This window comes from Myxine glutinosa, chromosome 1, assembly GCF_964187855.1.
Source record: "Myxine glutinosa chromosome 1, kmMyxGlut1.1, whole genome shotgun sequence".
In the NCBI taxonomy this organism is placed as follows: Eukaryota; Metazoa; Chordata; class Myxini; order Myxiniformes; family Myxinidae; genus Myxine; species Myxine glutinosa.
The window spans coordinates 282,161,009-282,182,358 of NC_136261.1; the positions used below are offsets into that span (position 1 = coordinate 282,161,009).

Sequence of the window (21,350 nt, forward strand, 5' to 3'; positions counted from 1 at the left end):
AGCCTCGATCTTGTATACAAAAAAAGAAAAAAAGAAAAAAAAAGAATGGACGCTTGTATAATGTCGTGATTGTGATGTCTGTAAGAGGGTCTTGTCAAAAGGTAAGAAACAACCCTGATGATGTCCGTGACAGCCCCACTGTTCTCATCAATACTCCTAACCCCTCCGCCCCCCCCCCCCCCCAAAAATCCCCCTCTCCGCAACCCCACAGTGAAGTTAGGTCGATAAACCGATATATTGAATTGGTGTGGTGTTGATGTGGTACAGTCATGATGGGCCAAATGGCCACCTCCAGCATCAAGGTTCATTGTGTAATGTCTGTTGCAGCAGTGACCTTGCAGAAAACGTCTTGGTGTGTCTTCTGTCCGAGCGTTGTATTTTACACAATTGTAGTTCCATAATCCGTCAATTGTACTGGATTGGCTAACTCTTGTAGACGTATCTTGTGTTTTGAATTTTTATTACTCCCCTCCCTCCCCCCACCCTCTCCTCCCATTCCTGTAGCTGTCGTTGCCACGCAGCCCTTTAACATCGCCATTTAGCAGGATCATGCCACGCACTCTCTCCGATGAGAGCATCTGCAGCAGCGGCCGTCGGCTTTCAGACCGTCAGCGCTACGAGGAGCAGCAATCGGAGCTCGGAGAAGACCTTGCCATTTCCGTCTCTTCTTCAGGTCCGCAAACGTCTTGGATGCATTCAACCTTCAGCCCCAATGAATCGCGGCAGCATGGTGAGATAGTTGCTTGATGTAAGAAATATTGTAAAGACCATGATGTATTGTATATAGAGAAACAGACAGTGGATAATGGCTGCATAACACATGTCACGGTTCATGCCGGGCAAGGGATCATCTTTCTTGTATGTATTACATCGACATGGTATGGGGATGCTAAATTGAGAACATTTTAACTGAGAATAGGAAGAGGAAGGACGATTTAAGGCTGGGGACGAGACGAGAGACGTGACGACGAGAGAGGAAGGCTGGGGAGTGTGGGGAGAAAAGGGGTTTGGGAGGAGGTATAGAAGCAAGGGGAGGGAATAAGAGGGAGCTTGCTTATCTGGGAGGAAGGAAGGTGAGTTCAAAACCTCCATGCTTACATACATGTAAGCAAACAATTTTTACTCAACGACAATATACAACCTGAATAACCAAAAAAATGGAATTGATGCCTTTTGGAAGGGCGGTGGGCTTTGTTCAGGATCAGCCCTGGCCACTGGAGTCCAAGTAGAGGAGAACGGAAAGGGTTAAATAATGCAAGACGTGCTCTCTCTTTATCTGCCTTGTTTAGACACCCTGGCCCCTTCACCTCGGAAGCCTTCTCGGCATCAAGGAATGGCCTTGTGTGCCCGTAAATTTAAATCATTTGAACTCGTCCTCAGGATTTTCTAAACCGCTGCTTATTTCCTCTGTGCTCTTGAAACCAATCCTGAGCACGGCCTTCCGCAGGCCTCCTCTGTGCTGCCATCTGTCTGGCTTATCTTTGAACATTCACAGGCACATACATCTTCCTACACCTGGTCCATAAAAGCAGGAAGGCCTAAGGTGCAATTAATTCATCAAGTTTGTCTCATTGAAACGCTGATAGGAGGTTTATAGAAACTATGAAGTGTATTCTAATCTTGTTGGAATAGTCTGATCACAACCTTTGTGCTTGTGTGTTCCACACTCCCAACCACTGGCTGATTTTAATTTTGTTTGCTATTTATTTATTTGTTTATTTATTTTCTTTTTCTTTGCACTTATATTGGTCGAAATACTGCTAAATTGTGATCGTTGTGTTGTTGTGTGTGGATGGTTGTGTTGTGTGTGGATGGTTATGTTGTATGTGGTTGGTTTTGCTGTGTGTCGTTGGTTGTGTTATGTTGTGTGTGGATGGTTATGTTGTGTGTGTTTGGTTGTGCTGTGTGTCGTTGGTTGTGTTATGTTGTGTGTGGTTGGTTGTGTTATGCTGTGTGTGGATGGTTATGTTCTGTGTAGTTGGTTGTGCTGTGTGTTGTTGGTTGTGTTATGTTGTGTGTGGATGGTTGTGTTGTATGTGGTTTGTTGTGTTGTATGTGGTTTGTTGTGTTATGGTGTGTGTAGTTGGTTGTGCTGTGTGTTGTTGGTTGTGTTATGTTGTGTGTGGATGGTTGTGTTGTATGTGGTTTGTTGTGTTGTATGTGGTTTGTTGTGTTATGGTGTGTGTAGTTGGTTGTGCTGTGTGTTGGTTGTGATATGTTGTGTGTGGTTGGTTGTGCTGTGTGTGGATGGTTGTGCCGTGTGTCGTTGGTTGTGTTATGTTGTGTGTGGTTGGTTGTGCTGTGTGTGGATGGTTGTACTGTGTCTGGTTGGTTGTGCTGTGTGTGGATGGTTGTCTTGTGTGTGGATGGTTGTGCTCTGTGTGGATGGTTGTGTTGTGTGGATGGTTGTGCTGTATGTGGATGGTTGTGCTCTGTGTGGTTGGTTGTGCTGTATGTGGATGGTTGTCTTGTGTGTGGATGGTTGTGCTCTGTGTGGATGGTTGTGTTGTGTGGATGGTTGTGCTGTATGTGGATGGTTGTGTTGTATGTGGATGGTTGTGCTGTATGTGGATGGTTGTGCTGTATGTGGATGGTTGTGCTGTATGTGGATGGTTGTGCTGTGTGTGGATGGTTGTGCTGTATGTGGATGGTTGTGCTGTGTGTGGATGGTTGTGCTGTGTGTGCATGGTTGTGTTGTATGTGGATGGTTGTGTTGTATGTGGATGGTTGTGTTGTATGTGGATGGTTGTGTTGTATGTGGATGGTTGTGTTGTATGTGGATGGTTGTGTTGTGTGTGGATGGTTGTGCTGTGTGTGCATGGTTGTGCTGTGTGTGCATGGTTGTGTTGTATGTGGATGGTTGTGCTGTGTGTGCATGGTTGTGCTGTGTGTGCATGGTTGTGTTGTATGTGGATGGTTGTGTTGTATGTGGATGGTTGTGTTGTATGTGGATGGTTGTGTTGTGTGTGGATGGTTGTGCTGTGTGTGCATGGTTGTGTTGTATGTGGATGGTTGTGTTGTATGTGGATGGTTGTGTTGTATGTGGATGGTTGTGCTGTATGTGGATGGTTGTGTTGTATGTGGATGGTTGTGTTGTATGTGGATGGTTGTGCTGTATGTGGATGGTTGTGTTGTATGTGGATGGTTGTGTTGTATGTGGATGGTTGTGTTGTATGTGGATGGTTGTCTTGTGTGTGGATGGTTGTGCTGTGTGTGCATGGTTGTGCTGTGTGTGGATGGTTGTGTTGTATGTGGATGGTTGTGTTGTGTGTGGATGGTTGTGTTGTGTGTGGATGGTTGTGCTGTGTGTGCATGGTTGTGTTGTGTGTGGATGGTTGTGTTGTATGTGGATGGTTGTGTTGTGTGTGGATGGTTGTGTTGTTGTGTTGTGTGTGGATGGTTGTGCTGTATGTGGATGGTTGTGCTGTGTGTGCATGGTTGTGTTGTGTGTGGATGGTTGTGTTGTATGTGGATGGTTGTGTTGTGTGTGGATGGTTGTGCTGTGTGTGGATGGTTGTGCTGTGTGTGGATGGTTGTGCTGTGTGTGGATGGTTGTGCTGTATGTGGATGGTTGTGCTGTGTGTGGATGGTTGTGGTGTTTGTGGATGGTTGTGCTGTGTGTGGATGGTTGTGCTGTGTGTGGATGGTTGTGGTGTTTGTGGATGGTTGTGTTGTGTGTGGATGGTTGTGTTGTGTGTGGATGGTTGTGTTGTATGTGGATGGTTGTGTTGTTGTGTTGTGTGTGGATGGTTGTGTTGTATGTGGATGGTTGTGGTGTTTGTGGATGGTTGTGTTGTGTGTGGATGGTTGTGTTGTATGTGGATGGTTGTGTTGTTGTGTAGTGTGTGGATGGTTGTGCTGTGTGTGGATGGTTGTGTTGTGTGTGGATGGTTGTGTTGTGTGTGGATGGTTGTGTTGTGTGTGGATGGTTGTGTTGTATGTGGATGGTTGTGTTGTGTGTGGATGGTTGTGCTGTGTGTGGATGGTTGTGTTGTGTGTGGATGGTTGTGTTGTGTGTGGATGGTTGTGTTGTGTGTGGATGGTTGTGCTGTATGTGGATGGTTGTGCTGTGTGTGGATGGTTGTGTTGTGTGTGGATGGTTGTGTTGTGTGTGGATGGTTGTGTTGTGTGTGGATGGTTGTGTTGTGTGTGGATGGTTGTGTTGTATGTGGATGGTTGTGTTGTATGTGGATGGTTGTGTTGTATGTGGATGGTTGTGTTGTATGTGGATGGTTGTGTTGTGTTGTATTGTATGTGGATGGTTGTGTTGTGTTGTATGTGGATGGTTGGTTGTGTTGTGTTGTATTGTATGTGGATGGTTGTGTTGTGTTGTGTGTGGATGGTTGTGTTGTGTGTGGGTGGTTGTATTGTATGTGGATGGTTGTGTTGTATGTGGATGGTTGTGTTGTATGTGGATGGTTGTGTTGTGTTGTATTGTATGTGGATGGTTGTGTTGTGTTGTATGTGGATGGTTGTGTTGTATGTGGATGGTTGTGTTGTGTTGTATTGTATGTGGATGGTTGTGTTGTGTTGTATGTGGATGGTTGTGTTGTATGTGGATGGTTGTGTTGTATGTGGTTGGTTGTGTTGTATGTGGTTTGTGGTGTTGTTTGTGGTTGGTGTTGTATGTGGTTGGTTTGGTTGTGTTTCATGTGGTAGTTGTGTGTGGTTGGTTTGGTTGTGTTTTATGTGGTAGTGTTGTGTTATTGGTTGTTTGTGTTGTGTGTAGTGTTATTGTTTGTGATTGATCGATTGTGTGTTGTGTGGTTGGTTGTGTTGTGTGTTGTGCGGTTGGTTGTGTTTTGTGTCTATTGCGTGGTTGTGTGTGTGTGTGTGTGTGTGTGTGTGTGTGTTTGTCTGTGTGTTTTCTGTGTGTGGTAGGTTATACAGCCATGGCCAAAAATCTTGGCACCCTTGCACTTTTTTCAAATATTGCACCATTTCTTTCAGAAAATTGTTGAAATAAAAAAATATTTTGGTATCCACATATGTATGTCTTTGGTTTTCAATGGAACAAAACAAAAAAGCTGAAACAATTACTAAATCTTCGCTTATTCCACACAGAAATCCAAAAATGGCCCGGACAATATTATTGGCACCTTTCAGAAGTTGTTCTCTTTTACTTTGGAATTCAACTCACCTATGATGAGTTGCAGGTGCCTGTAATATAAAAATCACTTGTTCAACCAGTTTGAGTGAAGAAAAGGAGTCATTCTGCTGTTTTGTGTCACTGTGTGTACCGCAATGATCATGGAGAAAAGAAACAACCAGGGAATTTTCTGCGGAGGTCAGACCCAAGATTGTAGCCAAGCATGGACAATCTCAAGGCTACAAGTCCATCTCCAGAGACCTTGATGTTCCTGTGTCCACCGTACACAATGTTATCAGGAAGTTTAAGGCTCATGGCACTGTCGCCAACCTCCCTGGACGTGGCCGCAAGAGATAACTTGATCGACGATTGCAGCGAAGGATTGTGCGAATGGTGGAGAAAGCACCTCGATCAACTGCCAAACAGATTCAAGCTGACTTGCAGATACAAGGTGCGACAGTTTCAACTCGCACCATCTGTCGCCAACTCAATGAAAGGGGGTTCTATGGTAGGAGACCTAGGAGGATCCCACTGCTGAGAGAGAAACATAAGAAAGCCCGACTGGAGTTTGCCAAAACACACCTGAGAAAGCCAAAATCCTTCTGGGAGAAGGTCATGTGAACAGATGACACCAAATTATAGCTTTTTGGTAAAGCACATCATCTCTATGTTTACATAAAACAAAAACAACTCGGTTCATTTTTTTTTGTATATATAGTTGAGGCTGGTGGAAGAGCTAGTGCATTGGACTGATCAGGATGTAACAGACAGAATAGGACGCAAAAGGAACAGTAGAGAGAAGTGCAAAAATAACCATAGTGGAGAAGGGGGGAAACACCAACAGCAGAGTTGAAGACCAAGATAGAGGGAGACTTTGACAAACAATGGGTGTGATGCAGAATGGAAGTGATAGGCCTATAGACTCAGCTGCATCTTGAGAGATTCCAATAATCTTAAAGGCTTTGGTTTCCACGGTGTCAAGTTGAGCAAGATGTGAGGCAGGGGAGCCAGTCAAGAGGGGAGAGCAGTACTCCATCAAGCTGCGGATGAAGGCCTTGCAGGTGGATAGGAGTTCATGTGTGCCAATGAAGGACTTTGTGTGACGGAGGATGCCTAGTCTTGGCTTTGGAGGCTTTGGAGGCCAACATTGAAACGTGGTTTGAGGGCAGTTAGAATCATCAAAGCTTGAGTTTCAGTGGTTGAAATACCCTTCTCCAGAGCACACAAGAAAGAGCAATCAGAGATTGCAAACCCTCGCCAAGAAGTGTTTATGTGGTGTATTTTGTGTGGTGTTTATTAGCTGCTGTGTTTGTATGGTTTATTGACTGTAGATTTATGCTCAATCGAATATGGCTGCCGAACTACGTTACCGATGACGTCAGCAATTGTAGATCACACTCAAGAAATTTCAAACTGATCAGATCATGAATTATGATGTCATAATGAAGACATCGATGACATCTTCATGAATATATGTTGTTCCCCATGTAGAGTAGTTGACAAATTAGCCATGTTTAAATTTTTTCCTTAGAGCGCAAAGTTGTTCGGTTTTTCCAAGATGTCACCCGTACAACGTGATCTATGACATCATAATTATCATAAAAAATATTCTACAGGAGAAGGCGCTCCTTTCCTGAAAATTTCATGTCAATTGGTCCAACGGTTGCAGAGAAAAGCATATTCATGTCTGTGCGGACAGACAGACAGACAAATGAAAAATCACTCATAGAGCGACACTTGGCAAAAGAGAACAATGTAGAATGGCACTCAGTGGAACATCCTTTTGACCTCAACATAATTGATGGTTGAATTCTGTGAGTGACCTAATATGCAAATTGTCTTCAAATTTTTTAATTAATTGGATGAAAATTGACAATTTTAGAAATTTGGCCTATGTTTACCTAAAATATGATTGGTGGTTGAATTCAGTTAGCTGATATGAAAACCCTTTTCAAATTTCAAGTCAATCGGATGAAAATTGAGGATTTCAGAAATTTGAGGAAAGTGGTTGAACTTTGGCCTATGTTGACCTTTTGACCATTTGACCTCAAAAATAAATAGGATTCTGTCGGACCACTAACTCGACCATTTGGTGAAGTTTCGTGAAAATCAGTTTCAAATTTACGTATAGGCAAGTATAAGTGAGCGGACAGACAAAAACACACACACACACAAACAAACACACACACACACACGCACGCACACACACACACACACACACACACACACACAAATGAATGAACATACTTGTCAAAAAAAAATTTTCCCCCCCATTAACAAACAAACAGACCCAAATGCAATACCCTCTCCTCTGACGAGGGTAAAATGACAGAGTCCAGGATCAGTTGCGTACAACAGGGAAGGAGGGTGAGGGTTTGGGAACACAATAATTGGAAGCAAATACAGAATTGAGGCATTCAGCCTTCTCACAAGCAGAGTCGGCTGTAGTGCCATTTGAAGAGAGGGAAGCGAGGAACGGGATGGAAGGGGAGCATATACACCAGAGACAGACTTAACAAGGTGCCACCAGGTTTAGAAGGAGACAAGTTTGAAAGTTAATTATATTGAGGCTGGACAGGCTGGCTCACCTGAGAGTGGACACCCACCTGTTGCGGACCTTTTGGAATGCAGTGAGATTGCCTTTGATCGGATTAGCCTTCCAGGAAAAGAAGGCAGTTGTTTCAGAGTAACTGCCTCGCCATGGGATTCGGTGTACCATTGGCAGGAAGGGTCGATAAATGAAGACGAGATGGGATCTCCCTGTGCATGAGGGAGAGCAATTTACTTTGGAAGAATTCCCAGGATTCCCAGGATTCTCTGCAACTGTTGGTCCGATTGACAAGAAATTTTCACTGTGGGAGCGCCTCCGCCTGTAAAAATTTTAAATGATAATTATGACGTCATAGTTCATGTGGTATGGGTGCCATCTTGGAAAAATCGAAAAACTTTGCACCTCTATCTCCGAAACCACTCCATGCAAAAAATTTAAGCATGGCTTATTGTCAATTACTCCCCATGGGGAATAACATGTATTCATGATGATGTAATCGGTGCCTTCATTATGACGTCAAAATTGGATAAGTAAAACGCTTGATCCGATCAGTTTGAAATTTCTTGAGCATGACCTACACAAAGATTGTACAGGATAATTAAATTGATGCCATCGGTCAACGTGGTTCGGCAGCCATATTGGATTGAACATAAATCGATGTTCTCAATAAACCACACAAACACAGCAGCTAATAAACACCACACAAAATACACCACACAAGCATGTCCTGGCGTGGGTCTGCAGTCTGATTGCTATTCTTGTTACTGTATTATTATTATTACTCGTGCCATGGCCGTATGCCGAGCGTGTGAGTATTGTGATTATCCCGTCTGTTTTTGTCGGCAGAATAACTGGGCCACGAGGGCAGCAAGAATCACCAAAATTGGCAGAGAACTTCATATTGTGAATGTTTTGGATGAGTTCAACTTTGAGCTCACAAGGAAACATATTAAATCAAAATTAATGCAAGATGATATTTACTCACACCGCAGCCACACGATGCTATATATTAGCACATCCTGGGGCACTATTGCACAAGTGAAAACCAGCGCGAGTCAGCACCTCCATTGAGTGCATTTAGTTATTATTTGGAGAGGGGCAGTAATTAGGGCAGCACCTAATTTATTTAGGCCCCAGCTGCTAAACGATACCTTTGTCAAAGGCCCTTACTGATTTCACCAGAGGAGGGGACTATAGGTTTGCTCTCCATCTGTCCGTCCGTCTGTCTGTCACACATGTGATTTTCCAGACTTTTTTTTCTCATACCCTTTAACATATTCAACTGAAACTTGGGACATGTCTTGCAACTTATCATAATAAAGCCAAGTTTGAGTTTTGGGGCGTTTTGCCAATTTTTCACGGAGTGATGCCCTTTTCGACTTTGAAAATATCACATATTATACATGGGTGTTTTCCAGACTTTTTCCCCTTACCCTTTAACATACTGTATTGAATTGAAACATGGGTGCATGGCTTTATTATGACGTGTAACAGAAACTGCAACTTATTCTGTAGCAATTGCTGAGTGCCTGAAGTCGGAGACTTTGAAGCATTGCCACATGTGTGGGCCGTCGGGCAATGTGTGTTCCCCCATTAGAATTGCTGCTGTCACTGCCTAACCAGGGAGATAGTCTACCCCTTCCACTACCCGATGAGACCTCTAACCTCGAGTGGTCCAGCCTCGTCCGAGCAGCACAGCAGTTCGAAGGTAAGAAAATTCCTCAGCTGTGAAATAGTTTTTCTACAACCCCAATCCCCTCCATATTCTACCGATATGAGATGAAGCAACACCCAATTACTCAACCCACGCCCCTCCCCCACCACCATCCACCCCAACGAGAAATTTTGCCATTGCTGAATATCATGCAGAAAATAATTGCTTTTGTATTTTGATAAATGGTTAATGAAAAGCATGGCAGTTTGAGTAAATATGTTGTTTGATCTCTACCATGTCCGTTAGCCACTCGAACACTGGACAATCGACCTCGTGAGCCTTCCCAGGTGCCCATCACAAGACGATCTCCAGGCTGGTCACAGCCAACACTTGGGTGAGTTGCCAACTCTGAATTCTACAAAGGGAGTGAGTTAAACTGATGTGTTTTGGTAAAAACTTAATACATTATTCATCTTTCTTAAATTGTGTTACACTTGTGCATTATTGTGTAAGTGGTGAAAACAAAATGGAACAAATGCACAACACACAGCACACTACTCGCACTATATGGAACAAGTGCACAACACACTCGGTAGACTAAATTAAATGAGTGCACTATTAAATCTAATGGCAGGTCTATTTAGCAATGGCACAGGCCCAAAGGCCATTTCTAGGAAACATACTCTGGGGTCTTTTTCGGACCATGTTATTGCAGAAGGCTCATTATACTTCACTCCCCATAAAGCTTGTTAATGCGAGATAAACATCACCGCAATATTGTTATATTTGATTTTACATCGAATGTAACATTGACCCAAACAGCGCGAAGATGAACATGTTACCAACAGAGTTGATTTTGCTGCCACTCTGTTGTCGAGCTGAATCAAATCGTCACGATTGTTCATCACGTGTTGAGATATTTATAAACATCATTCTTCCGAATTGTTTGATTGTCAAGCCATATGGATGAAGATTTGAGTGTGGGATTTGAAGTCTGCGCCTTTGAACACGTTTCGGTGGAATCTGCCCACATTGGGAACTTTCAAAAAGCCTCCTTGTTTGGCCGCAGCTGCTGCACTTGGCACCTGCAGGTTCAGCTGGTCCACGGGATTATCAGTGAATTCTTTGTATGGACAAAGAAGCCTTTTGGCTCTGCAAGTCCTTGAAAACACATAATTTCATGTTTTGTTTAGATTTTTCACGCTGATTTATATTGTTGGCCTTTAATATGTGTGCATTGAACAGGACACCAGCATAGCCTTTCCAAAAGGACATTCTTGTTAAGGGTGTGTTTGCTTGATGCATGAACGTGCATCTGAGTGTGACATGGAAGAGGTCCATACTTGACCACAACCTTCAACACCCATGATTTACCAGAGTTTGTTCACGGTGTTAAAAAAAACCGTGCCTTAAGGGAGTGTATGGAGGTGGGGGGTTGCCCCCCAAAATAGATATTTTTGGTTTGTTGGTTTAAAGTCTTATGATTATGTTAGTATGATTGTACATGCTGCCCTGTCTTCTAGCAACCATTGAAATTGGTTTAAAATACCGCGATGCTGTGTAAAATACTTTTGGTCAGTGTCGTATCGTGCTTTATTCTACCAGGTGGGCGCCCAGGGGTATTGCCCCTGTTTTCTCTGATGGCTCGGTGGAACGATTCGACCCAACTTTGCTTGCGATTACCCTGTGAGCATTGTAAACACAAAATGTACCAAGCCAATTTTAACTGAAGCACAATTCGGTAGAGCACATACCTCTGCCAGGCTGAACAGTTTACGTTTTGTATTCCACTGATAGGCCAGCACTGTATCCGGACCAAAATCAAAATGTAATTGGCTTGTTCTTGTCACCTATCCAAGTCATCCACAAAGTTTTGTCATAATCCGTCGACAATGTTTTGAGATCTCGTGCTATATATCATTTTAGCCCTACCTCTCAATGGTGAAGCCTGGTGTTGGGCTAGTGGCTAGGGTGCCGGCTTAGGATCCTAGGATCCTGGGTTCGAATCCCGGTCGATCGCTGAATTAACGCCAGGGGGGTTGACTCAGCCTGTCATCCTTCCGAGGTCGGCAAATTGAGTACCAGTTCACTGGTAATTCCCTGTTTGTCGTAAAAGGCGACAAAAAGGGTTGGTGGCAGGAAGGGCATCCGGCCATAAAACATTGCTTCAAAAAGGGGACCAACAAAAACAACAACAACCACGGTGCCCGAAAAAGGCCAACCCCTGCTTTGCGGGGAAAAATGGCCTCTAAAGGTTTTTTTTGTTTTTTTTCTCTCTCTGTCAATGGTGAAGAATCGTATTAAAATTCTAGTATCTGAATCCGGATTTTCACCAAAATCTAATAGATTTGTCTTTGTCACACACCCAATCTGTCCACCAAGTTTTGTCTGAATCCATCCATAAATTTTTGAGATAATCCTGCTCTCAGACAGGCATGGGTGAAAACATAACCTCCGTCAGCCTTTGGTGGCCGAGGTAATAATGAGGAAGAGTCTGATGGGTTAGTGTTTCATCTTGTGGGTTAGTGAATGTAATTGGTTTTATATAGACATTAGTGGCAAAGAAAATTGTTGGGTGCAATATTACGATGAAGTTGGCCTGTTTGGTGTGCCTCTTATTAACCTGTGGTTATTGATGCTCAGAATTCAGGTTCAAATCCCACATGATAGACTGTGTTTGTCCATTGTCTACTCATGTCATTGTAATTCACATTAAAACACACTGATATTTACTTAAGGTGGCGGGGACTTGAGGGAGCAAAGGTCATGGGAGGGGGAGTTCCTGGGAGCAAATATCATGGCGTGCCCTTTGACTCGCCACAGCGCATCTTCATTGGTGACGCCCACCAGACAACGCCCCTTCAATGTCACTCATTCCAAAGTCTGACTCTTTCCTCCTCCAATGGGGTTTCCCACCCAGCCTTTTCCCGCCTAGCACTTTTGAAAAGTAAGGGTGAGGTTCATCGCCTGCAATGTCGTTGTGTGTGATGCTGTGCAAGATAATTATTAAAGAAAGGGAATTTGGAAAGAATAACGGGTTAATACCCGATATGGACTCCATGAATGGATAGATGGTAATTTGGGGAAAATAAGGAACCGAATGGGATTCTGTAATGAGTGGAATGGTAATCATGGCAAATGAGCCATGCTTATGAATAGAATGGATTGAAAGGAGCTTTAAGTAAAAACAGTATGGGATTTGAAGAGAAGGGAAAAGATGTCTAAACCAACGCATAATGCATCTGCCCCGTTTCCCCGTAGACAACAGGTGGGGATCTATATGTGCACACATACTCATGGTATAGCTGACTCCAAGAAGCTCTACGTGTCATCCATGTTTGTTCCCATGGTGCTGGTTTTGTAACAATCACAATATCGATATATAGCATTAGAGGAGGGCATGGAATGTGTATCGGGATGAAGAAAAGGCCGCCGATATGGCTTCGCTCGATGCTGATTGATGCTGCATTCTATGGTGATCAATGAAGCCTCCATCTCCTAAACTGCGATGTAACATCGTCTTATTACAGTGTATATGGGTGGTTGGTTTATCAGACTGCTTTAGTAGCGCTAGACTTCTTGATTATTTTTTTTAACGATTTTTAAAATCATTCTATTAAAATTGAAGTAAAATAAATCCCCTCCATATTCCATAGTGGAATTGGCCTTGCCGTTCGTGGGTTTTCCCTTCGCGGATTCGCTCTGTCGCGATGAATTTATTGAGGCAAGGTTTGCAGATTGCGGTCATGTGCTCATAATCATCGTAGGTTGGTGAACTATTTTCCACATTTATTCACCTAATTAATTATTCACCTAATTAAGGTGAATTAAGGAACAATTCAAAATTCACCTAATTAAGCCCTGGTGTTGGGCTAGCGGCTAGGGTGCCAGCTTAGGATCCAAGGATCCTGGGTTCGAATCCCGGTCGATCGCTGAATTAACGCCAGGGGGGGTTGACTCAGCTTGTCATCCTTCCGAGGTCGGCAAATTGAGTACCAGTTCACTGGTAATTCCCTGCTTGTCGTAAAAAAGGCGACAAAAAGGGTTGGCGTCAGGAAGGGCATCCGGCCGTAAAACATTGCTTCAAAAAGGGGACCGAAAAAACAACAGCAACCACGGTCCCCGAAAAAGGTCAACCCCCACTTTGCGGGGAAAAATGGCCTCGAAAGGGTGGTTTTATTCACCTAATTAATTAACATGGGCCGTCAACAGACCCCTCAAACCCACCAGCATTATCTCAAGAACTCATCTTTATCATCACCATCGCATTATTGGATCAAGTTATCATTGATATTATTAAACGTAAGTTTCATGTTCTTAATACAGGCAAATAAACTTTTATTTATGGTCTTAATAACTTTTATTCATGAAACTAAATACCACCGAAACAATACACAAACATGTTAATTAAGGGTACAGTTTCGACACTTTTTTTTTTCCTATACAACATCGAGGCTCATGAAAGAGCTAATATAAATCACACAAAAAGTCAAAACGACACATAAAACATATAACAAGGGGAGCGGTAGACAAGATGGGGAGAGAGGGGGAAGGACACAAACGCAACATTTGAGAGCAGGGAGATCTGTGGGAGAGAGAGGGCTTGGGGGGAGGTGGGAGAGGTATAAAACATATGGACAAGGTGTCCATGAAAGAAGTTGGAATTTCAAAAAAAGTGGATCTGGGGTGAATTAGCGGGGGTAGAAAAGATCAAGGTTTTGGATGGAGGAAGATAAGAGATGGTGATGAACAGCTGTTTTAAATACCTGGAGGGAGGAGTGGGATTGAAGGGAGTGTGGGAGTTTGTTCCAGAGGCGGGAGAAAAGGGGAATGAAAGAGTGAAGGTGAGCAGAGAGTCTTGATTTTGGCAGTTTAACCATAAGAGGGTTGCAGGCAGATCTTGTGCGACCTGTAGCTTTAGATATGTTGCCATATGCTGTAGCTTTGCAACCACCACCCGCCATATGTTGCCAAGGCCATGCACACATAAATTGCCAAGAGGCAATTTGGGGGAGAGAGCTGGGGGAGCAAGGCCAGAGAGGAGTCGGTAGAAGACAGAAAGACCACCAACCTGCCTGCGGTGAGTGAGTGAGTGAAAAGCCTTCGGAGTTGGTTTCATCGCGGGAGATTCCAATGATTCTGAACGCTTTGGTTTCAACAGCGTGAAGCCGAGCTAGGTGTGAGGCAGGAGCACCAGCCCATAGGGGAGAGCAGTATTCCATTGAGCTGCGGATGAAAGCCATGTATGTGGTGAGGAGCTCAGGTGTGCCAAGGAAGGACTTTGCACGACGGAGGATGCCCAGTCGCCGACTGGCTTTGGAGGCCAGATTGGAAATGTGGTTTTCCCAGGAAAGATCATGGCAGATAGTGATTTTAAAGTTGAAGTTCCTCTCCCTATTTTCCCCATTACCCCCTAAGTTTGTGCATCACCAGTTTGTGGTGTATGGGGGTTTTCAAGAATGTAACCCTCATGAAAGACGAGGCTCTCCTGTATGTATAAACTTAAACACTGTGTCGGGTATCATGTTCTGTGAACTTTTTATTTAATTTATTTAACTTTGTCATGCATGTGATTTGTGTACCAGCTCCACTAATGGCAGTGTGTAATAAAATCAATAGATTTGTTGCCTTTTAGGGAACCCTTTTGAATTGTTTAATAATTGGCACGCCTAAATGACTGATCACATGGTCATGGATCTAAACGGCTTGTCTGTGTGTCGTAGGACATGCTCGGCTCATATCCATGCATCATGTATTTTTTTTACGGATTCGGACAGCCTTGCTGATGTTAAGCAACCCAAGTTCAAAAGTTTTTATCATGATGCTGGAGTTGGAAGGGGTTGGAATTGCTTCCACTGGATTATGATTCCTAGAGAGGAAACAAAATATAATGTAATCTTTGCACGTCCTCTGACAGTGAAAAGTTCTTCAAATTGCAGGTTGATCCAGTTGGCATTTTATTTCTCAGTTATCTCAACAACCCTTGAGCTGTGTTTGTGTTTTAAACAAACAAACCTTTCGTTACTTTGTTTTCGTTCCAGCATAGTTGAGTAATGAATGTGATGGTGACGTGCGTTTGGAGCTTGGGTCCAAGTTACCCGAGAAACGAGCATTAAAGGACCTCTGTGCATGCCACCCTTAGCTGTGGTGATGGAATGAGCCCAGAAGTTCTGGTTGACAAAGTGAGCTACCTGGAGGGCATGATGAAGCAGATGAGGGATGACCTGCGCAAGGTAATCTCTTTGCAACCACCACCCACCATAAACAAGTGACGCGAGTCCTGTAAGCATGGCTGTCTCGCAATACCCTCACCTGCAGGTGCCTTTAACTGCTCTTACCTATCGACTATACTCGGAAGGCCATGCACACATTTGTTTTGGACAAAGGAGTGCGAATGAATGTAAATCTTTGAATCAGAGGACACTGCTGAGGAAAGTACGCTCTTGAATGAATGCACACGACCTTTTGGGTTTAAAGAGGACATAAATGATTGAATGAGGGGGTGAGGAGGTGAAGCATGTACGAGACAAAAGGTGTTACAAAACAGAGGCCATCAAGTGATTAATTTTATTTTTATATACATTTCAAATTTGACAAGGAGGACCAGGTGAGCACACTTGTTCTATTCCAGTGCAGATAAAAGCCTGTTTATTTTGCTCACATGTGTATATATGGCTCAATTTAGGCAATAATTAGGTTCCTACAAACATTTGCCATGGGTGGATGATGTTGAACCAAATAGGCCGATGCAAGTACCAGTTCAATCTGAAACATGTAGGGTATTGGCAAGAGGCATTTCTTTACAAATTAGCATTACGAAAGTCAATAATTCAAAACTACACTTTTGCCAAATTAAACATGTCTACTGCTGTACGCTCCCTTGAGAGTGATCTCACCAGCCTGTTACACATTGGTTTCATTTAAGGGACTGAAAGGAGTGGAGGTAGAGAGCATCATTCACTCCAGAACATTATTTTGGGGGTCGGGGGTGTTTACACTCAGGTTACATTGTTGTCATACTAAAATAAGGCAATTCTCTGTGTGTATGTACATCTGATAATTATAGAATCAACACGGCTGGGCCAATCTCCACCATATATTGCACGTGTTTGGGGTACCCAGAGTCAGGTCATGGGCACAAAATAATTTCCCCCTCACCTGACCTCCTCCCCCTAACTCCATGGTAAGAATGGTGAGGCGACTTGAAATTTTCACCTGTGCATGGCAACGGTGCAAGTGCTTTAACCAGTGACCCCTGCCGGATGGAGCGGGCATTGATCCCTGCCAGGAAGCGGTTATTGACACCTACTAGAGTAAAGCGGTTATCAACACTCGCCGGAGGGAACGGGTATCGACACTTACTAGAGTAAAGCGGTTATCAACACTCGCCAGAGGAAAACGGTTATCGACACCTACTAGAGTAAAGCGGTTATCGACACCTGCGGGAGGGAACGGGTATCGACACCTGCTGGATGGAGCAGGTATCGACACCTACTAGAGTAAAGCGGTTATCAACACTCGCCGGAGGGAACGGGTATCGACACCTGCGGGAGGGAACGGGTATCAACACCTGCGGGAGGGAACGGGTATCGACACCTGCGGGAGGGAATGGGTATCGACACCTGCGGGAGGGAACGGGTATCGACACCTGCGGGAGGGAACGGGTATCGACACCTGCGGGAGGGAACGGGTATCGACACCTGCGGGAGGGAACGGGTATCGACACCTGCGGGAGGGAACGGGTATTGACACCTGCCGGATGGAGCGGGCATTGACCCTTGCTGGAGTAAAGTGGTTATCAACACTCGCCGGAAGGAGCGGGTATCGACACCTGCTGGAAGGGATGGGTATTTACACCTGCCGGAAGGGATGGGTATTTACACCTGCCGGATGGAGCGGGCATTGAAACTTGCTGGAAGGGATGGGTATTTACACCTGCGGTGTGGCAATGTGGGATTTACACCTGCAATATTTACACCTGCAATGTGGGAGCGGCAATGGCGGATTATAATGTGGTCAAATGGGGCATTTGCTCCCAGCCCCAGATCTTTACCGCCCCCAGAAAATTGAGTGAGTAAAACGTTTTTATGCAGTTTCTCTTTATGTACGGTAAAACAATTAAATGCCCACTTTGAAAGTTCAAAAGCATACTACGACAACCGAAGCTTTTGATGGGTTTCCTCAGCTGGTGTAGGTAAGATTCTTCCATGATAATTCTAATATGTACAGCACAGTAGTGTGATTTCCAAATTTAAGTGTATGTACAAAAATTATTTTATAAATTGTAACATTATAATTTATAAGTCATATTACAACTTATAACTTGTAAGATTAAATAAAAATTTATCCAAAGAGAACGTGTGAGTGAAGAGTAAGAGACAGCACAACATCTCATTTGTTGCAGCACAACATCTAACTCAGTATGAGAATGCTGGCCGAGGTCATGTTTCATATCTTTCATCCACAATCTGCCATTAATTTATCGCCCTTCTAGCCAAAATACTTCACGCCAAAATTGTAACGGAAGTGAAGACTGCGAAATACTACTCCGTTTCAGTCGATTCAACACCCGATACAACATATTGTGATCAATTAAATCAATTGAATCAATTAAGTTAGGAAAATAAAAAACGTATTTTATTAATATAATTCCTTCAACTCTAAATATAAATAAGCCAAAGAGAAGAGAGATTCTTTACTCAACCTCCGACAACCTGTGCTCCGGGTAGCACTCATGTTGAGACCAGCCGGAAAATATTATTTGCCCCCGGCCCTGGGGAGCGGGTATTTACACCTGCCAGAGGGAGCAGGTATTGACACCCCTTTTCGCTCCCGGAGGGAAAGAGGCTGTTATTAAAAGGAGATGCATCCATCTGTCCGTCACACAAAGAAGTACAACCTCCAGATGGGAGCAGTCATTACTAGTTATTTAAAAGAAATAAAAAGTACAAAATGATTGGCCGGCTAAAGTATGAGTACGTATGCTATAATATAATATAATATATAATATGAGTACGTACAGTCACGTGCAAAAGTAAGGACACCCCATGTAAAGTTTTGACTTTTTCTACATATTTCAACATACAGCTATTTGATCTTCATTTCAACAATATTGATAGATAAAGGTGATATAATATAACAAATATCATGAAACATTTACATTTTGTAGTCCATTGTATAATTTAAATAAACATAAATGCAAATTTCACATGTGGAAAAAGTAAGTACACCCCATGAAATGTTTTTTAAAATCTTTTTAACATATGTGGACATATCAATATTTGATCTTCATTTAAACACTATCTAGAGATAAAGGTGATCTAATTGAACAAAAAACAATGAAAAATTGACTTTGCAATAATTTATTCAACAAAAAATTAACAGAGATGCCATTTCCTTCTGTGGAAAAAGTAAGTACACCCTTGGCTCCAATAGGTGGTATTGCCCTCTTTAGCAGAAACAACCTCAAGTAGACGTTTCTTATAACTGCCTACCAGTCTCTGACATCGACTGGGAGAAATTTTTGCCCACTCCTCCATGCAGAATTATTTCACCTGTGCGATGTTTGAGGGGTTTCTTGCATGCACAGCTCGTTTCAAATACCCCCACAACATCTCGATGGGATTTAGATCCGGGCTTTGACTTGGCCATTCCAGAACCCTCCATTTCTTTCTTTTCAGCCATTCCTTGGTGGATTTACTGGTATGTTTAGGGTCATTGTCATGTTGCAAGGTCCACCTTCGGTTGAGCTTCAACTTTCCGACAGATGGCCTCACATTATCCTCAAGCAACCTCTGGTACAATGAAGAATTCATAGTGGATTCTATGATGGTGAGCTGCCCAGGCCCTGATGCAGCAAAGCTGCCCCAAACCATAATATTTCCACCACCATGCTTTACAGTTGGTATCAGGTTCTTGTGGTCAAATGCTGTCTTTGGTTTTCGCCAAACATGTCTTCTGGTACTGTGGCCAAATAGCTCTACGTTTGACTCATCTGTCCAGAGCACATTGTTCCAGAAGTGCTGGTCTTTGCCTCGGTGTCCATTGGCAAACTTTAGTCTTGCCCTGATATTCTTTCTGGACAGCAAAGGTTTCCTCCTGGCACACCTCCCATGTAGATCAAATTTGTGCAGCCTCTTTCTAATGGTAGACTCGTGCACTTTGACATCAACAGTGGCAAGAGCTACCTGTAGGTCCCATGATGATATTTTGGGGTTCTTGGAGACTTCTTTCAGCATCTTGCGGTCTGCTCTCGGGCTGAACTTGCTGGGGCGGCCTGGCCTGTACAAGTTGGCAGTTGTTTGGAATCTTCTGCACTTGTCGATGATCTTCCGGACAGTCGAATGATTGATTTCAAATTGTTTGGAGATCTTTTTAAATCCCTTCCCAGACTCATAGGCATCTATAACCTTCTTTCTGAAGGCCTCGGAGAGCTATTTTGATCTAGGCATGGTGACGCCGCACACTTCAACAACATAGAGCAAACCAAACTAAATGTCTGAGGTTTAAATAAGACAGGTTACTCCAAGATCCTCTCTAACGATGTTCTAATCATTTGCACCTGAGCTGGTGCACCTGATTCTAATTTTAGGTATTTGAAGTAGTGATAAATGTAGGGGTGTACTTACTTTTTCCACATGCGAAATTTGCATTTATGTTTATTGAAATTATACAATGGACTACAAAATGTAAATGTTTCATGATATTTGTTATATTATATCACCTTTATCTATCAATATTGTTGAAATGAAGATGAAATAGCTGTATGTTGAAATATGTTGAAAAAGTCAAAACTTTACATGGGGTGTACTTACTTTTTCACGTGACTGTATATAGTATGATGCAGTTTTCCATAATCACCATGGTGTTCACGTTTGATTAATTATTTACATGGAAAAGCCATTATTAAAGTGAACGCAGACCTAAATCAAACCAATATGAAAATGTGGAGAAATAAATATCAATAAAAGGTATCACCAGGTTGTTAAAACAACAGTCGAGCTGTGTATGGTTAAGCCGTACTTAGACTGGGAGGTGTGTGGAGGTTGATGCAAGCATTATGGCGTTATTCAGGCGGTTAGTCAGGTTCACTATGTTAACAAATATAATTTCGTTCAAAATTTTGGGAGATTAGCAAACCTTTACATTTTTGGAATCAACAGAGCATGGAGAATCCGAAAATCAATGTTGGCATTTGCACAGACACCTGCATGGCCGCCATTTTGGATTTTCAAAATGGCCGCCATAAAATACATATTTTGCGCTATCTCGGTTTCTAGTCAACATAGAAACTTAATTAAATATGCTAATCCTATGTTTTCTGGGTCAAGGAATCCAATAAAGGCCTCAAAATAGTGCTCAAGATTATAGAAAAGCAACAAACAAAGGTAATTGAAAACCATTGTCTTTATATTTGTGATATAACTGTATTACATAATACATGATATTGCAAGTCCTTTGAAGTTATAGGTATGGGTTTATACAGCAAGAAAGCAGCCTTGTTAGTATCAGATTGAACTATAAGTCCTATACACAGGATCTACTAGGTCTATACCGTTCAGGAATATGCTGAATATGCAGAATATTTTTTGTATCACTAACATCTGTCCTAAAAGTGAAGCAAGTGTTAGGATTAGAAGTCTAATGATCCCACCAATGGTTTTCTTGACCCAGAAAACATAGGATTAGCACATTTAATTAAGTTTCTATGTTGACTAGAAGCCGAGATAGCGCAAAATATGTATTTTATGGCGGCCATGTTGAAAATCCAAAATGGCGGCCATGCAGGTGTCCACGCAAATGCCAACATTAATTTTTGGATTCCTCATGCTCTGAATATTCGAAAAATGTATGGTTTTGCTAATCTCCCAAAATTTTGAACGAAAAAACAGTGAACCTGACTAGGTGTCTGATCTCGTATTACAGCATGTTACAGGTGGTGTGCGTGGAGGTGTGTAAAACGCAATCACCCTGTAACCCGTTGGATTCTTCATTGGGACACGTCCTTGCTGGAGATGGCTGTACGAGCAGTTGGACTCGTTCGTGTTCCCATGGCT

At 43.0% G+C, this 21,350-nt stretch overlaps 1 protein-coding gene across 3 annotated transcripts in view; it reads left to right on the forward strand.

Annotated features, from left to right (window-relative positions):
* The window catches only part of LOC137438266 (signal-induced proliferation-associated 1-like protein 2), a 254,665-nt gene that overhangs the window by 228,713 nt on the left and 4,602 nt on the right, over window positions 1-21,350 (forward strand). For all 3 annotated transcript variants that reach the window (XM_068133386.2, XM_078766828.1, XM_078766837.1), the window contains 4 exons: window positions 505-730; window positions 9,238-9,348; window positions 9,601-9,688; window positions 15,437-15,527. In XM_068133386.2, coding sequence (XP_067989487.2) covers window positions 505-730; window positions 9,238-9,348; window positions 9,601-9,688; window positions 15,437-15,527 — 516 coding nt within the window. The remainder of the gene's footprint in view (window positions 1-504; window positions 731-9,237; window positions 9,349-9,600; window positions 9,689-15,436; window positions 15,528-21,350) is intronic.